The 17,046-nt window shown below is 48.2% G+C and overlaps 1 protein-coding gene across 1 annotated transcript in view; it reads left to right on the forward strand.

Moving 5' to 3' along the window:
* The first annotated feature begins 9,435 nt into the window (after positions 1-9,435).
* The window catches only part of LOC118965336 (prolactin receptor-like), a 32,595-nt gene continuing 24,984 nt past the window's right edge, over positions 9,436-17,046 (forward strand). The window contains exons 1-8 of the mRNA XM_036984390.1: positions 9,436-9,443; positions 9,872-9,984; positions 10,178-10,195; positions 11,663-11,703; positions 11,964-11,971; positions 12,192-12,219; positions 12,515-12,555; positions 12,730-12,737. Of these exons, the coding sequence (XP_036840285.1) occupies positions 9,436-9,443; positions 9,872-9,984; positions 10,178-10,195; positions 11,663-11,703; positions 11,964-11,971; positions 12,192-12,219; positions 12,515-12,555; positions 12,730-12,737 (265 nt within the window). The remainder of the gene's footprint in view (positions 9,444-9,871; positions 9,985-10,177; positions 10,196-11,662; positions 11,704-11,963; positions 11,972-12,191; positions 12,220-12,514; positions 12,556-12,729; positions 12,738-17,046) is intronic.

A 17,046-nucleotide genomic window follows, 5' to 3' on the forward strand; every position in this document is an offset into this window, starting at 1 on the left:
CCATATTGTCCTATATCCCATATTGTCTTATAGCCCATATTGTCCTATATCCCATATTGTCCTATAGCCCATATTGTCCTATATCCCATATTGTCCTATAGCCCATATTGTCCTATAGCCCATATTGTCCTATATCCCATATTGTCCTATAGCCCATATTGTCCTATATCCCATATTGTCCTATATCCCATATTGTCCTATATCCCATATTGTCCTATATCCCATATTGTCCTATAGCCCATATTGTCCTATATCCCATATTGTCCTATATCCCATATTGTCCTATAGCCCATATTGTCCTATATCCCATATTGTCCTATAGCCCATATTGTCCTATAGCCCATATTGTCCTATATCCCATATTGTCCTATATCCCATATTGTCCTATAGCCCATATTGTCCTATATCCCATATTGTCCTATAGCCCATATTGTCCCTGTAGCTCATATTCCCAGCTGTATTATTACATTCCCTGGATCTGAAAGTCCTCACTAATCTCAGAAAAAATATGTTGGTTTGTTATGTAAGTGAGAAAAAGTAGAACAGGGGATTAGTTGTTTCCAAGTCCATGGAAAATCATCTGTTACATTGATTTAATCTCCAGGTGTAATTGTGTGACCCAGCAATCGCCTTTTGTCCAGATCAGATAAGCCATGTGCCAAAACCTCTAAAAGAGAACACGTTGGCTCCCTGTTGTTGCTGCACAAGAGAGAGTTACATTTGTAACCATGGAGAGCCTTCTCTTGGTACCAAGGTGACCACTTCTAATTTTTGTTTTGCTGCTGGACATGAAAAAAACAACAAGATTTTCCATCAAAGTGGAGCAGCTTTACAGTCCAGTAACTCTTCTGGTGAAAGAGAGGCAAATAATACTCTGTGGGCAATATCAACTCCTTCTATCTTATTCAGAGAGGCTGAATGACATGATGAATAAGGCTAAGTCTGTTTACCAGTGAGTTTTAAAGTGCAGTGGCAATGGCCAATCATTCTCTATGAGGCGTCTTTCATTACTGTCCTCAAATGCCATTTGTAGAGTTAACTGGGGATGAGAAGTTAAGATGGAATTGACTCCAACCCAGGGGGCCGAACATACACTGTGTACTAAGCATCCTATGTGATGGCACAGCAAAATGTCAATGTCAGTTGCACATATGTAGTGTATTGGCTTGGACACTGGGCCATGACCCTATGCCTTAGGATCCGTATTTGGGTCACAGTACTGCATCACTAGACTGTCTACCTGGGTTCTAAAAAGAGAGTAAAGGTTTCTGAGTAGGAGGCTATTTTGAGGAGTCTTCAGGCGAGGGCCATTGAAAGAGTTTTAGTAGGTCAAAATGTCATCAGAGATTTGTCTGAGGACAAAGAGCTCTAATGGAATGTTGGCAGAGTTCCAGTGTTCCCTGAGGTGAGTTCAACAAGTGTTCTACTTGCAGCAAACATGTTACTTAGTTACAATTTCAGTTGAACATTCCAAAATGTCACGGTTAAACATCAAACAGATCATTTTTGTAAGGATAACTGTTGCAGTTTAGCAATAATAATCAAACTGCAAATTACTTTTCTATTCCCACTACATGTAATAGCCACATTAATGGCCACATGATCATTCCTAGTGACAGTTTTAGGGGGACCCTTCTGAATGCTGGATTAGCTTTTCCTCGAGGGCCGTTGCGGCCACTGGTTGCAGTTGGACTGCTAGAGGTAAGGACCGGCGGTAAGGACCGCTAGCCAACATCAGTTGGACTGCTAGCGGTAAGGACCGGCGGTAAGGACCGCTAGCCAACATCAGTTGGACTGCTAGCGGTAAGGACCGGCGGTAAGGACTGCTAACCAACACCAGTTGGACTGCTAGCGGTAAGGACCGGCGGTAAGGACCACTAGCCAACATCAGTTGGACTGCTAGCGGTAAGGACTGGCGGTAAGGACCGGCGGTAAGGATCGCTAGCCAACATCAGTTGGACTGCTAGCGGTAAGGACCGGCGGTAAGGACTGCTAACCAACACCAGTTGGACTGCTAGCGGTAAGGACCGGCGGTAAGGACTGCTAGCCAACATCAGTTGGACTGCTAGCGGTAAGGACCGGCGGTAAGGACTGCTAGCCAACATCAGTTGGACTGCTAGCGGTAAGGACCGGCGGTAAGGACCGCTAGCCAACATCAGTTGGACTGCTAGCGGTAAGGACCGCTAGCCAACATCAGTTGGACTGCTAGCGGTAAGGACCGCTAGCCAACATCAGTTGGACTGCTAGCAGTAAGGACTGGCGGTAAGGACCGGCGGTAAGGACCGCTAACCAACATCAGTTGGACTGCTAGCGGTAAGGACCGGCGGTAAGGACTGCTAACCAACACCAGTTGGACTGCTAGCGGTAAGGACCGGCGGTAAGGACTGGCGGTAAGGACCGGGGGTAAGGACCACTAGCCAACATCAGTTGGACTGCTAGCGGTAAGGACCGGTGGTAAGGACCGCTAGCCAACATCAGTTGGACTGCTAGCGGTAAGGACCGGCGGTAAGGACCGGCGGTAAGGACTGCTAGCCAACACCAGTTGGACTGCTAGCGGTAAGGACCGGCGGTAAGGACCGCTAGCCAACATCAGTTGGACTGCTAGCGGTAAGGACCGGCGGTAAGGACTGCTAGCCAACATCAGTTGGACTGCTAGCGGTAAGGACCGGCGGTAAGGACCGGCGGTAAGGACCGCTAGCCAACACCAGTTGGACTGCTAGCGGTAAGGACCGGCGGTAAGGACCGCTAGCCAACATCAGTTGGACTGCTAGCGGTAAGGACCGGCGGTAAGGACTGCTAGCCAACATCAGTTGGACTGCTAGTGGTAAGGACCGGCGGTAAGGACTGCTAGCCAACATCAGTTGGACTGCTAGCGGTAAGGACCGCTAGCCAACATCAGTTGGACTGCTAGCGGTAAGGACCGGCGGTAAGGACTGCTAACCAACACCAGTTGGACTGCTAGCGGTAAGGACCGGCGGTAAGGACTGCTAGCCAACATCAGTTGGACTGCTAGCGGTAAGGACCGGCGGTAAGGACCGCTAGCCAACATCAGTTGGACTGCTAGCGGTAAGGACCGGCGGTAAGGACCGCTAGCCAACATCAGTTGGACTGCTAGCGGTAAGGACCGGCGGTAAGGACCGCTAGCCAACATCAGTTGGACTGCTAGCAGTAAGGACTGGCGGTAAGGACCGGCGGTAAGGACTGCTAACCAACACCAGTTGGACTGCTAGCGGTAAGGACCGGCGGTAAGGACCGCTAGCCAACATCAGTTGGACTGTTAGCGGTAAGGACTGGCGGTAAGGACCACTAGCCAACATCAGTTGGACTGCTAGCGGTAAGGACCGGTGGTAAGGACCGCTAGCCAACATCAGTTGGACTGCTAGCGGTAAGGACCGGCGGTTCCAGTGTTCCCTGAGGTGAGTTCAACAAGTGTTCTACTTGCAGCAAACATGTTACTTAGTTACAATTTCAGTTGAACATTCCAAAATGTCACGGTTAAACATCAAACAGATCATTTTTGTAAGGATAACTGTTGCAGTTTAGCAATAATAATCAAACTGCAAATTACTTTTCTATTCCCACTACATGTAATAGCCACATTAATGGCCACATGATCATTCCTAGTGACAGTTTTAGGGGGACCCTTCTGAATGCTGGATTAGCTTTTCCTCGAGGGCCGTTGCGGCCACTGGTTGCAGTTGGACTGCTAGAGGTAAGGACCGGCGGTAAGGACCGCTAGCCAACATCAGTTGGACTGCTAGCGGTAAGGACCGGCGGTAAGGACCGCTAGCCAACATCAGTTGGACTGCTAGCGGTAAGGACCGGCGGTAAGGACTGCTAACCAACACCAGTTGGACTGCTAGCGGTAAGGACCGGCGGTAAGGACCGCTAGCCAACATCAGTTGGACTGCTAGCGGTAAGGACTGGCGGTAAGGACCGGCGGTAAGGATCGCTAGCCAACATCAGTTGGACTGCTAGCGGTAAGGACCGGCGGTAAGGACTGCTAACCAACACCAGTTGGACTGCTAGCGGTAAGGACCGGCGGTAAGGACTGCTAGCCAACATCAGTTGGACTGCTAGCGGTAAGGACCGGCGGTAAGGACTGCTAGCCAACATCAGTTGGACTGCTAGCGGTAAGGACCGGCGGTAAGGACCGCTAGCCAACATCAGTTGGACTGCTAGCGGTAAGGACCGGCGGTAAGGACCGCTAGCCAACATCAGTTGGACTGCTAGCAGTAAGGACTGGCGGTAAGGACCGGCGGTAAGGACCGCTAACCAACATCAGTTGGACTGCTAGCGGTAAGGACCGGCGGTAAGGACTGCTAACCAACACCAGTTGGACTGCTAGCGGTAAGGACCGGCGGTAAGGACCGCTAGCCAACATCAGTTGGACTGTTAGCGGTAAGGACTGGCGGTAAGGACTGGCGGTAAGGACCGGGGGTAAGGACCACTAGCCAACATCAGTTGGACTGCTAGCGGTAAGGACCGGTGGTAAGGACCGCTAGCCAACATCAGTTGGACTGCTAGCGGTAAGGACCGGCGGTAAGGACCGGCGGTAAGGACCGCTAGCCAACACCAGTTGGACTGCTAGCGGTAAGGACCGGCGGTAAGGACCGCTAGCCAACATCAGTTGGACTGCTAGCGGTAAGGACCGGCGGTAAGGACTGCTAGCCAACATCAGTTGGACTGCTAGTGGTAAGGACCGGCGGTAAGGACTGCTAGCCAACATCAGTTGGACTGCTAGCGGTAAGGACCGCTAGCCAACATCAGTTGGACTGCTAGCGGTAAGGACCGGCGGTAAGGACTGCTAACCAACACCAGTTGGACTGCTAGCGGTAAGGACCGGCGGTAAGGACCGCTAGCCAACATCAGTTGGACTGCTAGCGGTAAGGACCGGCGGTAAGGACCGCTAGCCAACATCAGTTGGACTGCTAGCAGTAAGGACTGGCGGTAAGGACCGGCGGTAAGGACTGCTAACCAACACCAGTTGGACTGCTAGCGGTAAGGACCGGCGGTAAGGACCGCTAGCCAACATCAGTTGGACTGTTAGCGGTAAGGACTGGCGGTAAGGACTGGCGGTAAGGACCACCAGCCAACATCAGTTGGACTGCTAGCGGTAAGGACCGGTGGTAAGGACCGCTAGCCAACATCAGTTGGACTGCTAGCGGTAAGGACCGGCGGTAAGGACCGCTAGCCAACACCAGTTGGACTGCTAGCGGTAAGGACCGGCGGTAAGGACCGCTAGCCAACATCAGTTGGACTGCTAGCGGTAAGGACCGGCGGTAAGGACTGCTAGCCAACATCAGTTGGACTGCTAGTGGTAAGGACCGCTAGCCAACATCAGTTGGACTGCTAGCGGTAAGGACCGGCGGTAAGGACCGCTAGCCAACATCAGTTGGACTGCTAGCGGTAAGGACCGGCGGTAAGGACCGCTAGCCAACATCAGTTGGACTGCTAGCGGTAAGGACCGGCGGTAAGGACCGCTAGCCAACATCAGACTGATTTTGAGGGGATCAAATAAAACTAATTTCATAAGTTGAAGAATGACAAACAAAAGGTGTAATGTGTCTGCACGCAAAAAGATCTCTCATAAATCGTACTTCATTTTCCTTTTCTTTTCGGTATTATTTTCACTGCATCTGGGATAGCGTACGCAGACGTTTTGGCTCTGCAGCCTTCTTCAGTGTGTAGGTACAATTTTATTTGAGTTGAGAACCACATTTGCAGGGAACACAAGTGAGCAACTGATGAGTAGCAGGTGCTTCTAATCAGGGTTGCCACTCATCTTCCAATCAGTGATGTAGCTTTTCTGGCCTACCTGTATACACATTACAGTCAGAAAGAAATACAGAATTATAGGGAATGGGAGTGGGCACGAAGGGCAATTGAGGGCATCAGGCGTGAACCATTCAGTTGAAGAATGCTCATGTTTCTTGCTGTGGAAATCTCTGGCAGACATGAAAGCAAGCTAGCAGATATGATGACGATGATCGATGGCTGGAGAATGAAACACTTGCAGTAGCTAAGCAACTATTGGAAAGGTTACCCAATCTCAGAAAAGTTCACCCAGTCTCTCTAGGAAATTGTGGAACTTCCCTACCGCAAAGAATTTGAATAAACAATTATACAAAATAAATAGGTGAGTGCTTTTATTTGTCCTGTTTCACACGTTTCACACATGTCTCATGGAACACCATGACAGACTGACCAGGTGAATCCAGGTGAAATCTATGATCCCTTATTGATGTCACTTGTTAAATCCACTTCAATCAGTGTAGATGAAGGGGGGGATTTTTAAGCCTTAAAACAATTGAGTCATGGATTGTGCATGTGCCATTCAGAGGGGAATGGACAAGACAAAACATATGTGTCTTTTGAATGGGGAATGGTAGTCGGTGCCAGGCGCACCGGTTTGAGTGTGTCAAGATCTGCCACGCTGCTGGGTTTTTAACACTGAACAGTTTCCCGTTTGTATCAAGAATGGTCCACCACACAAAGGACATCCAGCCAATCTGACACAACAGTGGGAAGGATTAGAGTCAAAAGCATCCCTGTGGACCGCTTTCAACACCTTATAGAGTCCATGCTCTGACGAATTGAGGCTGTTCTGAGCGCAAAAAGGGGTGCAACTCAATATTAGGAAGTTGTTCCTAATGTGTTGTACCCTCAGTGTATAGCACAGGGTCAAGGAGCTAGTTCTGTTCCTGTGACAGTTGTCTGGGATGCTGTTCTGCCGTCTCAGACATTAAGTCCCTACATAGTTCATCATTTTAACCTACTTCACCATGCAAACCTCATGTGAGCGCCTCCCTCCGGACCACAGTCACGTGGAGTTACTCATATATACAGTAACAATACAGTACACTGGTGTCTGGTAGAGCTATGCTTTTTGAATGAAATCCAACTGTTCCAAGGTTCAACTCAACCGACCATTGGCTTTGTGGCCAATGAGTAGACATATTTATAAATCCGTCATAACACACAGTAATATTCAGACACAGGATTTTTTTTACAGTGTAACTGTTGTCTTTACTAATTGGTCTGTTGAGTCAGGTGGTCTGTTGAGTCAGGTGGTCAGGTGGTCAGTTGATCAGTTGACCAAAAAGACATGGAGAGCCCATAGCACACGGCGGAGAGGAGGGCATGAACAGGTTCACTTGAAAAGGATTCCCCTTTCAGGGTAGCGGGTTATTGTGCATCCCTGTGTTTGGCTGAACACTAGCTGTAGGTCGCTGTCACTCATAAGGTGTTACAGGGTGACCAGATACTCCTACTTGGGACAGAATAAGAGAGGGAGAGAAAAATAGACCAGATTTCCCTCAGATTACACAGAACCACAAAGAATTTGAAAACAATTAGAATTTTGGCACCACAGTGTGCCATCACAGCAGCAAGATGAGTGACCTGTTGCCACAAGAAAAGGGCAACTATCAAGGCACAAGGTGAGACCCAAATAAAGACACAGTAGGCAGATGGTTGGCGTCTTATAATGTTTATTAATCCAAAGGTTTAGGCAAGAGAATGGTCATGGACAGGCAAAAAGGTCAAAACCAGATCAGAGTCCGGGAGGTACAGAGTGGCAGACAGGCCCGCGGTCAGGCAGGCAGAATGGTCAGGCAGGCGGGTACAGAGTCCAGAAGGTACAGAATGGCAGACAGGCTCGCGGTCAAGGCAGGCAGACTGGTCAGGGAGGCGGGTACAGAGTCCAGGAGGTACAGAGTGGCAGACAGACTCGTGGTCAAGGCAGGCAGAATGGTCAGGCAGGCGGGTACAGAGTCCAGAAGGTACAGAGTGGCAGACAGACTCGTGGTCAAGGCAGGCAGAATGGTCAGGCAGGCGGGTACAGAGTCCAGAAGGTACAGAGTGGCAGACAGGCTCGTGGTCAAGGCAGGCAGAATGGTCAGGCAGGCAGGTACAGAGTTCAGAAACAGGCAAGGATCAAAACTGGGAGGACTAGAAAAAGGAGAATGCAAAAAGCAGGAGAAGGGAAAAATGCTGGTTGACTTGGGGCAGCTTGGGAAGGAGGGGGAAAAGGAAGGGGCTGCTTGGTGAAAGATGTGGGCGGGGGCAAAAAGCACCAGCCTCTGAGAGGATCAGGGGTTTGAGCAGTGACGTACACTCTTGAAATGGTTCTTCGGCTGTCCCAATAGGAAAACCCTTTGAAGAACCCTTTTGAGTTTCATTTAGAACACTTTAAACAGAGGGTTCTACATAGAACCCCAAATAATTCTACCTGAAACCAAAAAGCGTTATATTTGGAACAAAAAAGGTTTATTCTATGGGGACAGCCGAAGAACCTTTTTGGAAGCCTTTTATCTAAGTGTGTAGCCCTGGGGGATAGAGGCCGGGGACAGGGGCCAGGGATAGAGGCCGGGGGCAGGAGCTGGGGTTAGAGGCCGGGGGCAGGGGCTGGGGATAGAGGCAGGGGCTGGGGAAAGAGGCCGGGGACAGGGGCTGGGGAAAGAGGCCGGGGGCAGGGGCTGGGGATAGAGGCAGGGGCTGGGGAAAGAGGCCGGGGACAGGGGTTGGGGATAGAGGCCGGGGGCAGGGGCTGGGGTTAGAGGCCGGGGGCAAGGGTTAGAGGCTGGGGGCAGGGGCTGGGGTTAGAGGCCGGGGGCAGGGGCTGGGGATAGAGACCGGGGGCAGGGGCTGGGGATAGAGGCCGGGTGCAAGGGCTGGGGATAGAGGCCGGGGGCAGGGGCTGGGGATAGAGGCCGGGTGCAAGGGCTGGGGATAGAGGGCGGGGGCAGGGGCCAGGGATAGAGGAGGATAGGCAGGGGCTGGGGATAGAGGCCGGGGGCAGGGGCTGGGGATAGAGGCAGGGGCTGGGGAAAGAGGCCAGGGACAGGGGCTGGGGTTAGAGGCCGGGGACAGGGGCTGGGGTTAGAGAAGGAAAGGCAGGTGACTTGCTTCAGCCACAGATCAAAAAGCCGATTATCCCCAATGTCTGATGACATAGAGACCGGTGGGAGTTGTTTGGAGCAAATCTCTTATCTTTCTTGATGTCCGTTTTAAGCTGTTAAGCTTTTTTGGTGCAGTATTTGTCTTTAGAGTATAGTTCTAAAAGGGTTGATATCTAGGGCTCAAATGCTCACACTTTATTGGGCTTTGTCGGAACACGTGTCACCATGTTCTGACTGCTGTGTCACCAGATGACCCTCCAAACAGCCTCAAACAACCCCCAACAGTCCACCACCAACTGAAACAGTAAACTAGGATCACTGAAATCCCCTCAGAATCACAAAAACTGTCCTTAAAGTGAAAGTTTAGGAAATTAGAATGAGCACCTTTGAGTAATATTACAAATACATTTACTTTGCTTTTATTCACCGTGTTTATCTTTACTTACAGCTGATAACCAGACAGCCAAATTCAATAATTAGTCCCTCGGCGCTAACATTGGACAATGATGGCTTTGTGGCTGGCCGGTCCTACATGACTGAGTGAGCTCTGTGGTCTTTTCCAAGGGGCTTCTATAACTGAATAAATGTACACTAATCTTGATTAGTAGAATATGCTACTACTCTCTAGCTCTATTTAACTCCCAGTCTAACATCATGAATAGTCTTGAGATGAGAGGCACTGGCTTGGGCTTGTCAGACTTGACCCAGGGAATTATACACAGGCACAGGAACACACACACCCACACACACACACAAGTCCATCTGTTCCCAGGGGGATTTGAATCAGGGGATGAACCCAGATGTTGATGACTATATAAATACACAGTAGGCCCCCAGTCAGATGTGTAACTGTATCCTGTGTGTGTGTGTGTGTGTGTGTGTGTGTGTGTGTGTGTGTGTGTGTGTGTGTGTGTGTGTCTGTGTGTGTCTGTGTGTGTCTGTGTGTGTCTGTGTGTGTGTGTTGGCAGATTGTTGGAGAACAGCTGTGTGATGCTGGGGCTGCTGGTCCTTGTCCTGCCCGGGGTAGCATGCAGTGCCCTGACCCAGAACCTTCTACAGCCAGACAATGACCACAGAGACGGTGAGTCACACATCCCACTACACACTGACCTCAAAGTCCACTAGATAGACTGTCTCTATGTGTCTCTGTGGGTGCCTCTGTGGGTGCCTCTGTGCATCTCTGTGGGTGTCTCTATGGGTGCCTCTGTGTATCTCTGTGGGTGTCTCTGTGGGTGCCTCTGTGTATCTCTGTGGGTGTCTGTGTATCTCTGTAGGTGCCTCTGTGTATCCCTGTGGGTGTCTCTGTGTATCTCTGTGTATCTCTGGGTGTCTGTGTATCCTTATGGGTGTCTCTATGTATCTCTTTGGCTGCCTGTGTATCTCTGTGGGTGTCTCTGTGTATCTCTGTGTGTGTCTCTGTGTATCTCTGTGGGTGCCTCTGTGTATCTCTGTGGGTGTCTGTGTATCTCTGTAGGTGCCTCTGTGTATCTCTGTGGGTGTCTCTGTGTATCTCTGTGTATCTCTGGGTGTCTGTGTATCCTTATGGGTGTCTCTATGTATCTCTTTGGCTGCCTGTGTATCTCTGTGGGTGTCTCTGTGTATCTCTGTGTGTGTCTCTGTGTATCTCTGTGGGTGTCTCTGTGTATCTCTGTGGGTGTCTGTGTATCTCTATGGGTGTCTCTGTGTATCTCTTTCGGTGCCTGCGTATCTCTGTGTATCTCTATGGGTGTCTCTGTGTATCTCTGTGTGTGTCTCTGTGTATCTCTGTGTATCTCTGTGGGTGCCTCTGTGTATCTCTGTGGGTGTCTCTGTGTATCTCTGTGTATCTCTGTGGGTGGGTGTCTCTGTGTATCTCAGTGGGTGCCTGTGTATCTCTGTGGGTGTCTCTGTGTATCTCTGTGGGCATCTCTGTGTATCTCTGTGGGAGTCTGTGTATCTCTGTGGGTGTCTCTGTGAATCTCTGTGTATCTCTGTGGGTGTCTCTGTGTATCTCTTTGGGTGTCTCTCTGTATATCTGTGTATCTCTGTGGGTGTCTCTGGGTATCTCTGTGGGTGTCTCTGTGTATCTCTGTGGGAGTCTGTGTATCTCTGTGTATCTCTGTGGGTGTCTTTGTGTATTGCTGGGGGTGTCTCTGTGTATCTCTGTGTGTATCCCTGTGTATCTCTGTGGGTGTCTCTGTGTATCTTTGTGGGTGTCTCTGTGTATCTCTGTGGGTGTCTCTGTAGGTGTCTCTGTGTATCTCTGTGGGTGTCTCTGTGTATCTCTGTGGGTGTCTCTGTGTATCTTTGTGGGTGTCTCTGTGTATCTCTGTGGGTGTCTCTGTGGGTGTCTCTGTGTATCTCTGTGGGTGTCTCTGTGTATCTCTGTGGGTGTCTCTGTGTATCTCTGTAGGTGTCTCTGTGTATCTCTGTGGGTGTCTCTGTGGGTGTCTCTGTGTATCTCTGTGGGTGTCTCTGTGTATCTCAGTGGGTGTCTGTGTATCTCTGTGGGTGTCCCTGTGTATCTCTGTGGGTGTCTCTGTGTATCTCTGTGGGAGTCTGTGTATCTCTGTGGGTGTCTCTGTGAATCTCTGTGTATCTCTGTGGGTGTCTCTGTGTATATCTGTGTATCTCTGTGGGTGTCTCTGTGTATCTCTGTGGGTGTCTCTGTGTATCTCTGTGGGTGTCTCTGTGTATCTCTGTAGGTGTCTCTGTGTATCTCTGTGGGTGTCTCTGTGGGTGTCTCTGTGTATCTCTGTGGGTGTCTCTGTGTATCTCAGTGGGTGGCTGTGTATATCTGTGGGTGTCCCTGTGTATCTCTGTGGGTGTCTCTGTGAATCTCTGTGTATCTCTGTGGGTGTCTCTGTGTATATCTGTGTATCTCTGTGGGTGTCTCTGTGTATCTCTGTGGGTGTCTCTGTGTATATCTGTGGGAGTCTGTGTATCTCTGTGGGTGTCTCTGTGAATCTCTGTGTATCTCTGTGGGTGTCTCTGTGTATATCTGTGTATCTCTGTGGGTGTCTCTGTGTATCTCTGTGGGTGTCTCTGTGTATCTCTGTGGGAGTCTGTGTATCTCTGTAGGTGTCTCTGTGAGTCTCTGTGTATCTCTGTGGGTGTCTCTGTGTATCTCTGTGGGTGTCTCTGTGTATCTCTGTAGGTGTCTCTGTGTATCTCTGTGGGTGTCTCTGTGTATCTCTGTGGGTGTCTCTGTGTATCTCTGTAGGTGTCTCTGTGTATCTCTGTGGGTGTCTCTGTGTATCTCTGTGGGTGTCTCTGTGTATCTCTGTGGGAGTCTGTGTATCTCTGTAGGTGTCTCTGTGAGTCTCTGTGTATCTCTGTGGGTGTCTCTGTGTATCTCTGTGGGTGTCTCTGTGTATCTCTGTGGGTGTCTCTGTGTATCTCTGTGGGAGTCTGTGTATCTCTGTGGGTGTCTCTGTGAATCTCTGTGTATCTCTGTGGGTGTCTCTGTGTATATCTGTGTATCTCTGTGGGTGTCTCTGTGTATCTCTGTGGGTGTCTCTGTGTATCTCTGTGGGTGTCTCTGTGTATCTCTGTAGGTGTCTCTGTGTATCTCTGTGGGTGTCTCTGTGTGTGTCTCTGTGTATCTCTGTGGGTGTCTCTGTGTATCTCAGTGGGTGTCTGTGTATATCTGTGGGTGTCCCTGTGTATCTCTGTGGGTGTCTCTGTGTATCTCTGTGGGAGTCTGTGTATCTCTGTGGGTGTCTCTGTGAATCTCTGTGTATCTCTGTGGGTGTCTCTGTGTATATCTGTGTATCTCTGTGGGTGTCTCTGTGTATCTCTGTGGGTGTCTCTGTGTATCTCTGTGGGAGTCTGTGTATCTCTGTAGGTGTCTCTGTGAGTCTCTGTGTATCTCTGTGGGTGTCTCTGTGTATCTCTGTGGGTGTCTCTGTGTATCTCTGTAGGTGTCTCTGTGTATCTCTGTGGGTGTCTCTGTGTATCTCTGTGGGTGTCTCTGTGTATCTCTGTAGGTGTCTCTCTGTATCTCTGTGGGTGTCTCTGTGTATCTCTTTGGCTGTATCTGTGTCTCTGTGTGTCTCTCTGTGCAGTAGTCGCAACATTGCGGTCCAATTGACATTGGATTCTATTTCTGGTGCCACCCGTTCCACTTTGTTTGGGCAGAGGTAATTCCTGTCGTTCCATGGGTTCAGTCTGTATGGCACCCATTTGTTGTTTGTTGAGCAGCGTTCAGTTCAAGAGAAAAATGTCTAAATTCTCAGAAGTGGACACAGAGAGCCCAGTGTTCCCCATTGAATCAGCCACTGTCATACTTAAGACCAAATGCCTTGCTGGTGGCTCTCTCTTTAGAAACGGTCCAGGGACTTCCGATGTTGTTTGTTCTTTTGTAGTGTGGAATACTTTACAACAGTGTTCTTCAGTCCAGGTGGTACCCAGGTTTTAGTTACAGTCAGTGTATCACCACCTGATTAAACTAATCACAGGATTGCTGATTAGGTAAATCAATAATTAGATAATTAGTTACATTTATAATAAATTGTGTTTATTCTAGGATGTAAAAATGCCTCCACAGTCCACACCCTTGTCGACCAGGACTGAAGAGATTTTCTTATTCAGTCACTTGGGTTTATTACGCAGCATTTTCATCCTTCCTGTGGAAAACATATAACTGAAACAAAAGTAGGCAGTGCTCCTAATTCTGTTGTCTCGTTCCCCCTCCAGTCTGAGTAACAGATGTGAGGCAGGCAGCAATCCTCTCATTGTGGAACCTGGTTGTCAGCTTGTCATTTGTGTGATACCCTGCTCTTCGCTGCTTGTTCAGTGAATAAAACAGAACATGAGTTGTGAATTATATATCAGGCCTACCTGCCTGCCGGCCTCCACGGACATAGCGACGCTGCCTCTACAGAGGGAGGAAGACAGTTGGTCTGGTTAAACCTTGATATCGGTTTATGGAAGCGACTGAATAATCATATACTTAGCTGAGCTGCTAAGGTACCAGTTTGTTCCTGGTTAAGCCATCTGCTTAGTATGCTAGTTGTTAAAGTAAGGCAGCAGTTGTTGAGCTAAGGTAACAGTGTATTAGACTATTTCCACCATCTTCCCCTTACATGAGTTTATCATCGTCAGATAATGTGTCTGCATGTAAACTCATTCAGGGAGAATAGGGTGGAGAGAAGGACATGAAGGCTGTCTATTCTACTACGCCCTACACTGTCTGGTCTGTGTACCCTGCAGCTCTTCAGAACTCACAGTGGGAGACTCATCATGGACAATGTGGCCAGTACAATACAGTACAGTACAATACATTCCCTTTTGACAGAACAGAAGCTTGATCAAGGACAGAAGGGAACAAATGAGTGACATTTTCAGTGTGCTTCATTTAGTAAGATGAATATTCAATTCGCCGGTGCTAAAAATGCTAGTGTTGTTGTTGCACTTTGGATAAAACATTATGCAGTCAAGAAACCAATCTTAAGACTTACTTTATATATATATGTATGTATGTACAGTGGGGCAAAAAAGTATTTAGTCAGCCACCAATTGTGCAAGTTCTCCCACTTAAAAAGATGAGAGAGGCCTGTAATTTTCATCATAGGTACACTTCAACTATGACAGACAAAATGAAAAAAAAAATCCAGAAAATCACATTGTAGGATTTTTAATGAATTTATATGCAAATTATGGTGGAAAATAAGTATTTGGTCAATAACAAAAGTTTATCTCAATACTTTGTTATATACCCTTTGTTGGCAATGACAGAGGTCAAACGTTTTCTGTAAGTCTCGACAAGGTTTTCACACACTGTTGCTGGTATTTTGACCCATTCCTCCATGCAGATCACCTCTAGAGCAGTGATGTTTGGGGGCTGTTGCTGGGCAACACAGACTTTCAACTCCCTCCAAAGATTTTCTATGGGGTTGAGATCTGGAGACTGGCTAGGCCACTCCAGGACCTTGAAATGCTTCTTACGAAGCCACTCCTTCGTTGCCCGGGCAGTGTGTTTGGGATTATTGTCATGCTGAAAGACCCAGCCACGTTTCATCTTCAATGCCCTTGCTGATGGAAGGAGGTTTTCACTCAAAATCTCACGATACATGGCCCTATTCATTCTTTCCTTTAAACGGATCAGTCGTCCTGGTCCCTTTGCAGAAAAACAGCCCCAAAGCATGATGTTTCCACCCCCATGCTTCACAGTAGGTATGGTGTTCGTTGGATGCAACTCAGCATTCTTTGTCCTCCATACACGACGAGTTTAGTTTTTACCAAAAAGTTATATTTTGGTTTCATCTGACCATATGACATTCTCCCAATCTTCTTCTGGATCATCCAAATGCTCTCTAGCAAACTTCAGACGGGCCTGGACATGTACTGGCTTAAGCAGGGGGACACGTCTGGCACTGCAGGATTTGAGTCCCTGGCGGCGTAGTGTGTTACTGATGGTGGGCTTTGTTACTTTGGTCCCAGCTCTCTGCAGGTCATTCACTAGGTCCCCCCGTGGGGTTCTGGGATTTTTTGCTCACCGTTCTTGTGATCATTTTGACCCCACGGGGTGAGATCTTGCGTGGAGCCCCAGATCGAGGGAGATTATCAGTGGTCTTGTATGTCTTCCATTTCCTAATAATTGCTCCCACAGTTGATTTCTTCAAACCAAGCTGCTTACCTATTGCAGATTCAGTCTTCCCAGCCTGGTGCAGGTCTACAATTTTGTTTCTGGTGTCCTTTGACAGCTCTATGGTCTTGGCCATAGTGGAGTTTGGAGTGTGACTGTTTGAGGTTGTGGACAGGTGTCTTTTATACTGATAACAAGTTCAAACAGGTGCCATTAATACAGGTAACGAGTGGAGGACAGAGGAGCCTCTTAAAGAAGAAGTTACAGGTCTGTGAGAGCCAGAAATCTTGCTTGTTTGTAGGTGACCAAATACTTATTTTCCACGATAATTTGCAAATAAATTCATAAAAAATACGTACGTACGTATGTATGTACAGTGCCTTGCGAAAGTATTCGGCCCCCTTGAACTTTGCGACCTTTTGCCACATTTCAGGCTTCAAACATAAAGATATAAAACTGTATTTTTTTGTGAAGAATCAACAACAAGTGGGACACAATCATGAAGTGGAACGACATTTATTGGATATTTCAAACTTTTTTAACAAATCAAAAACTGAAAAATTGGGCGTGCAAAATTATTCAGCCCCCTTAAGTTAATACTTTGTAGCGCCACCTTTTGCTGCGATTACAGCTGAAAGTTGCTTGGGGTATGTCTCTATCAGTTTTGCACATCGAGAGACTGACATTTTTTCCCATTCCTCCTTGCAAAACAGCTCGAGCTCAGTGAGGTTGGATGGAGAGCATTTGTGAACAGCAGTTTTCAGTTCTTTCCACAGATTCTCGATTGGATTCAGGTCTGGACTTTGACTTGGCCATTCTAACACCTGGATATGTTTATTTTTGAACCATTCCATTGTAGATTTTGCTTTATGTTTTGGATCATTGTCTTGTTGGAAGACAAATCTCCGTCCCAGTCTCACGTCTTTTGCAGACTCCATCAGGTTTTCTTCCAGAATGGTCCTGTATTTGGCTCCATCCATCTTCCCATCAATTTTAACAATCTTCCCTGTCCCTGCTGAAGAAAAGCAGGCCCAAACCATGATGCTGCCACCACCATGTTTGACAGTGGGGATGGTGTTTTCAGTGTGATGAGCTGTGTTGCTTTTACGCCAAACATAACGTTTTGCATTGTTGCCAAAAAGTTCAATTTTGGTTTCATCTGACCAGAGCACCTTCTTCCACATGTTTGGTGTGTCTCCCAGGTGGCTTGTGGCAAACTTTAAACAACACTTTTTATGGATATCTTTAAGAAATGGCTTTCTTCTTGCCACTCTTCCATAAAGGCCAGATTTGTGCAATATACGACTGATTGTTGTCCTATGGACAGAGTCTCCCACCTCAGCTGTAGATCTCTGCAGTTCATCCAGAGTGATCATGGGCCTCTTGGCTGCATCTCTGATCAGTCTTCTCCTTGTATGAGCTGAAAGTTTAGAGGGACGGCCAGGTCTTGGTAGATTTGCAGTGGTCTGATACTCCTTCCATTTCAATATTATCGCTTGCACAGTGCTCCTTGGGATGTTTAAAGCTTGGGAAATCTTTTTGTATCCAAATCCGGCTTTAAACTTCTTCACAACA

This window comes from Oncorhynchus mykiss, chromosome 7, assembly GCF_013265735.2.
Source record: "Oncorhynchus mykiss isolate Arlee chromosome 7, USDA_OmykA_1.1, whole genome shotgun sequence".
Classification (NCBI taxonomy): Eukaryota; Metazoa; Chordata; class Actinopteri; order Salmoniformes; family Salmonidae; genus Oncorhynchus; species Oncorhynchus mykiss.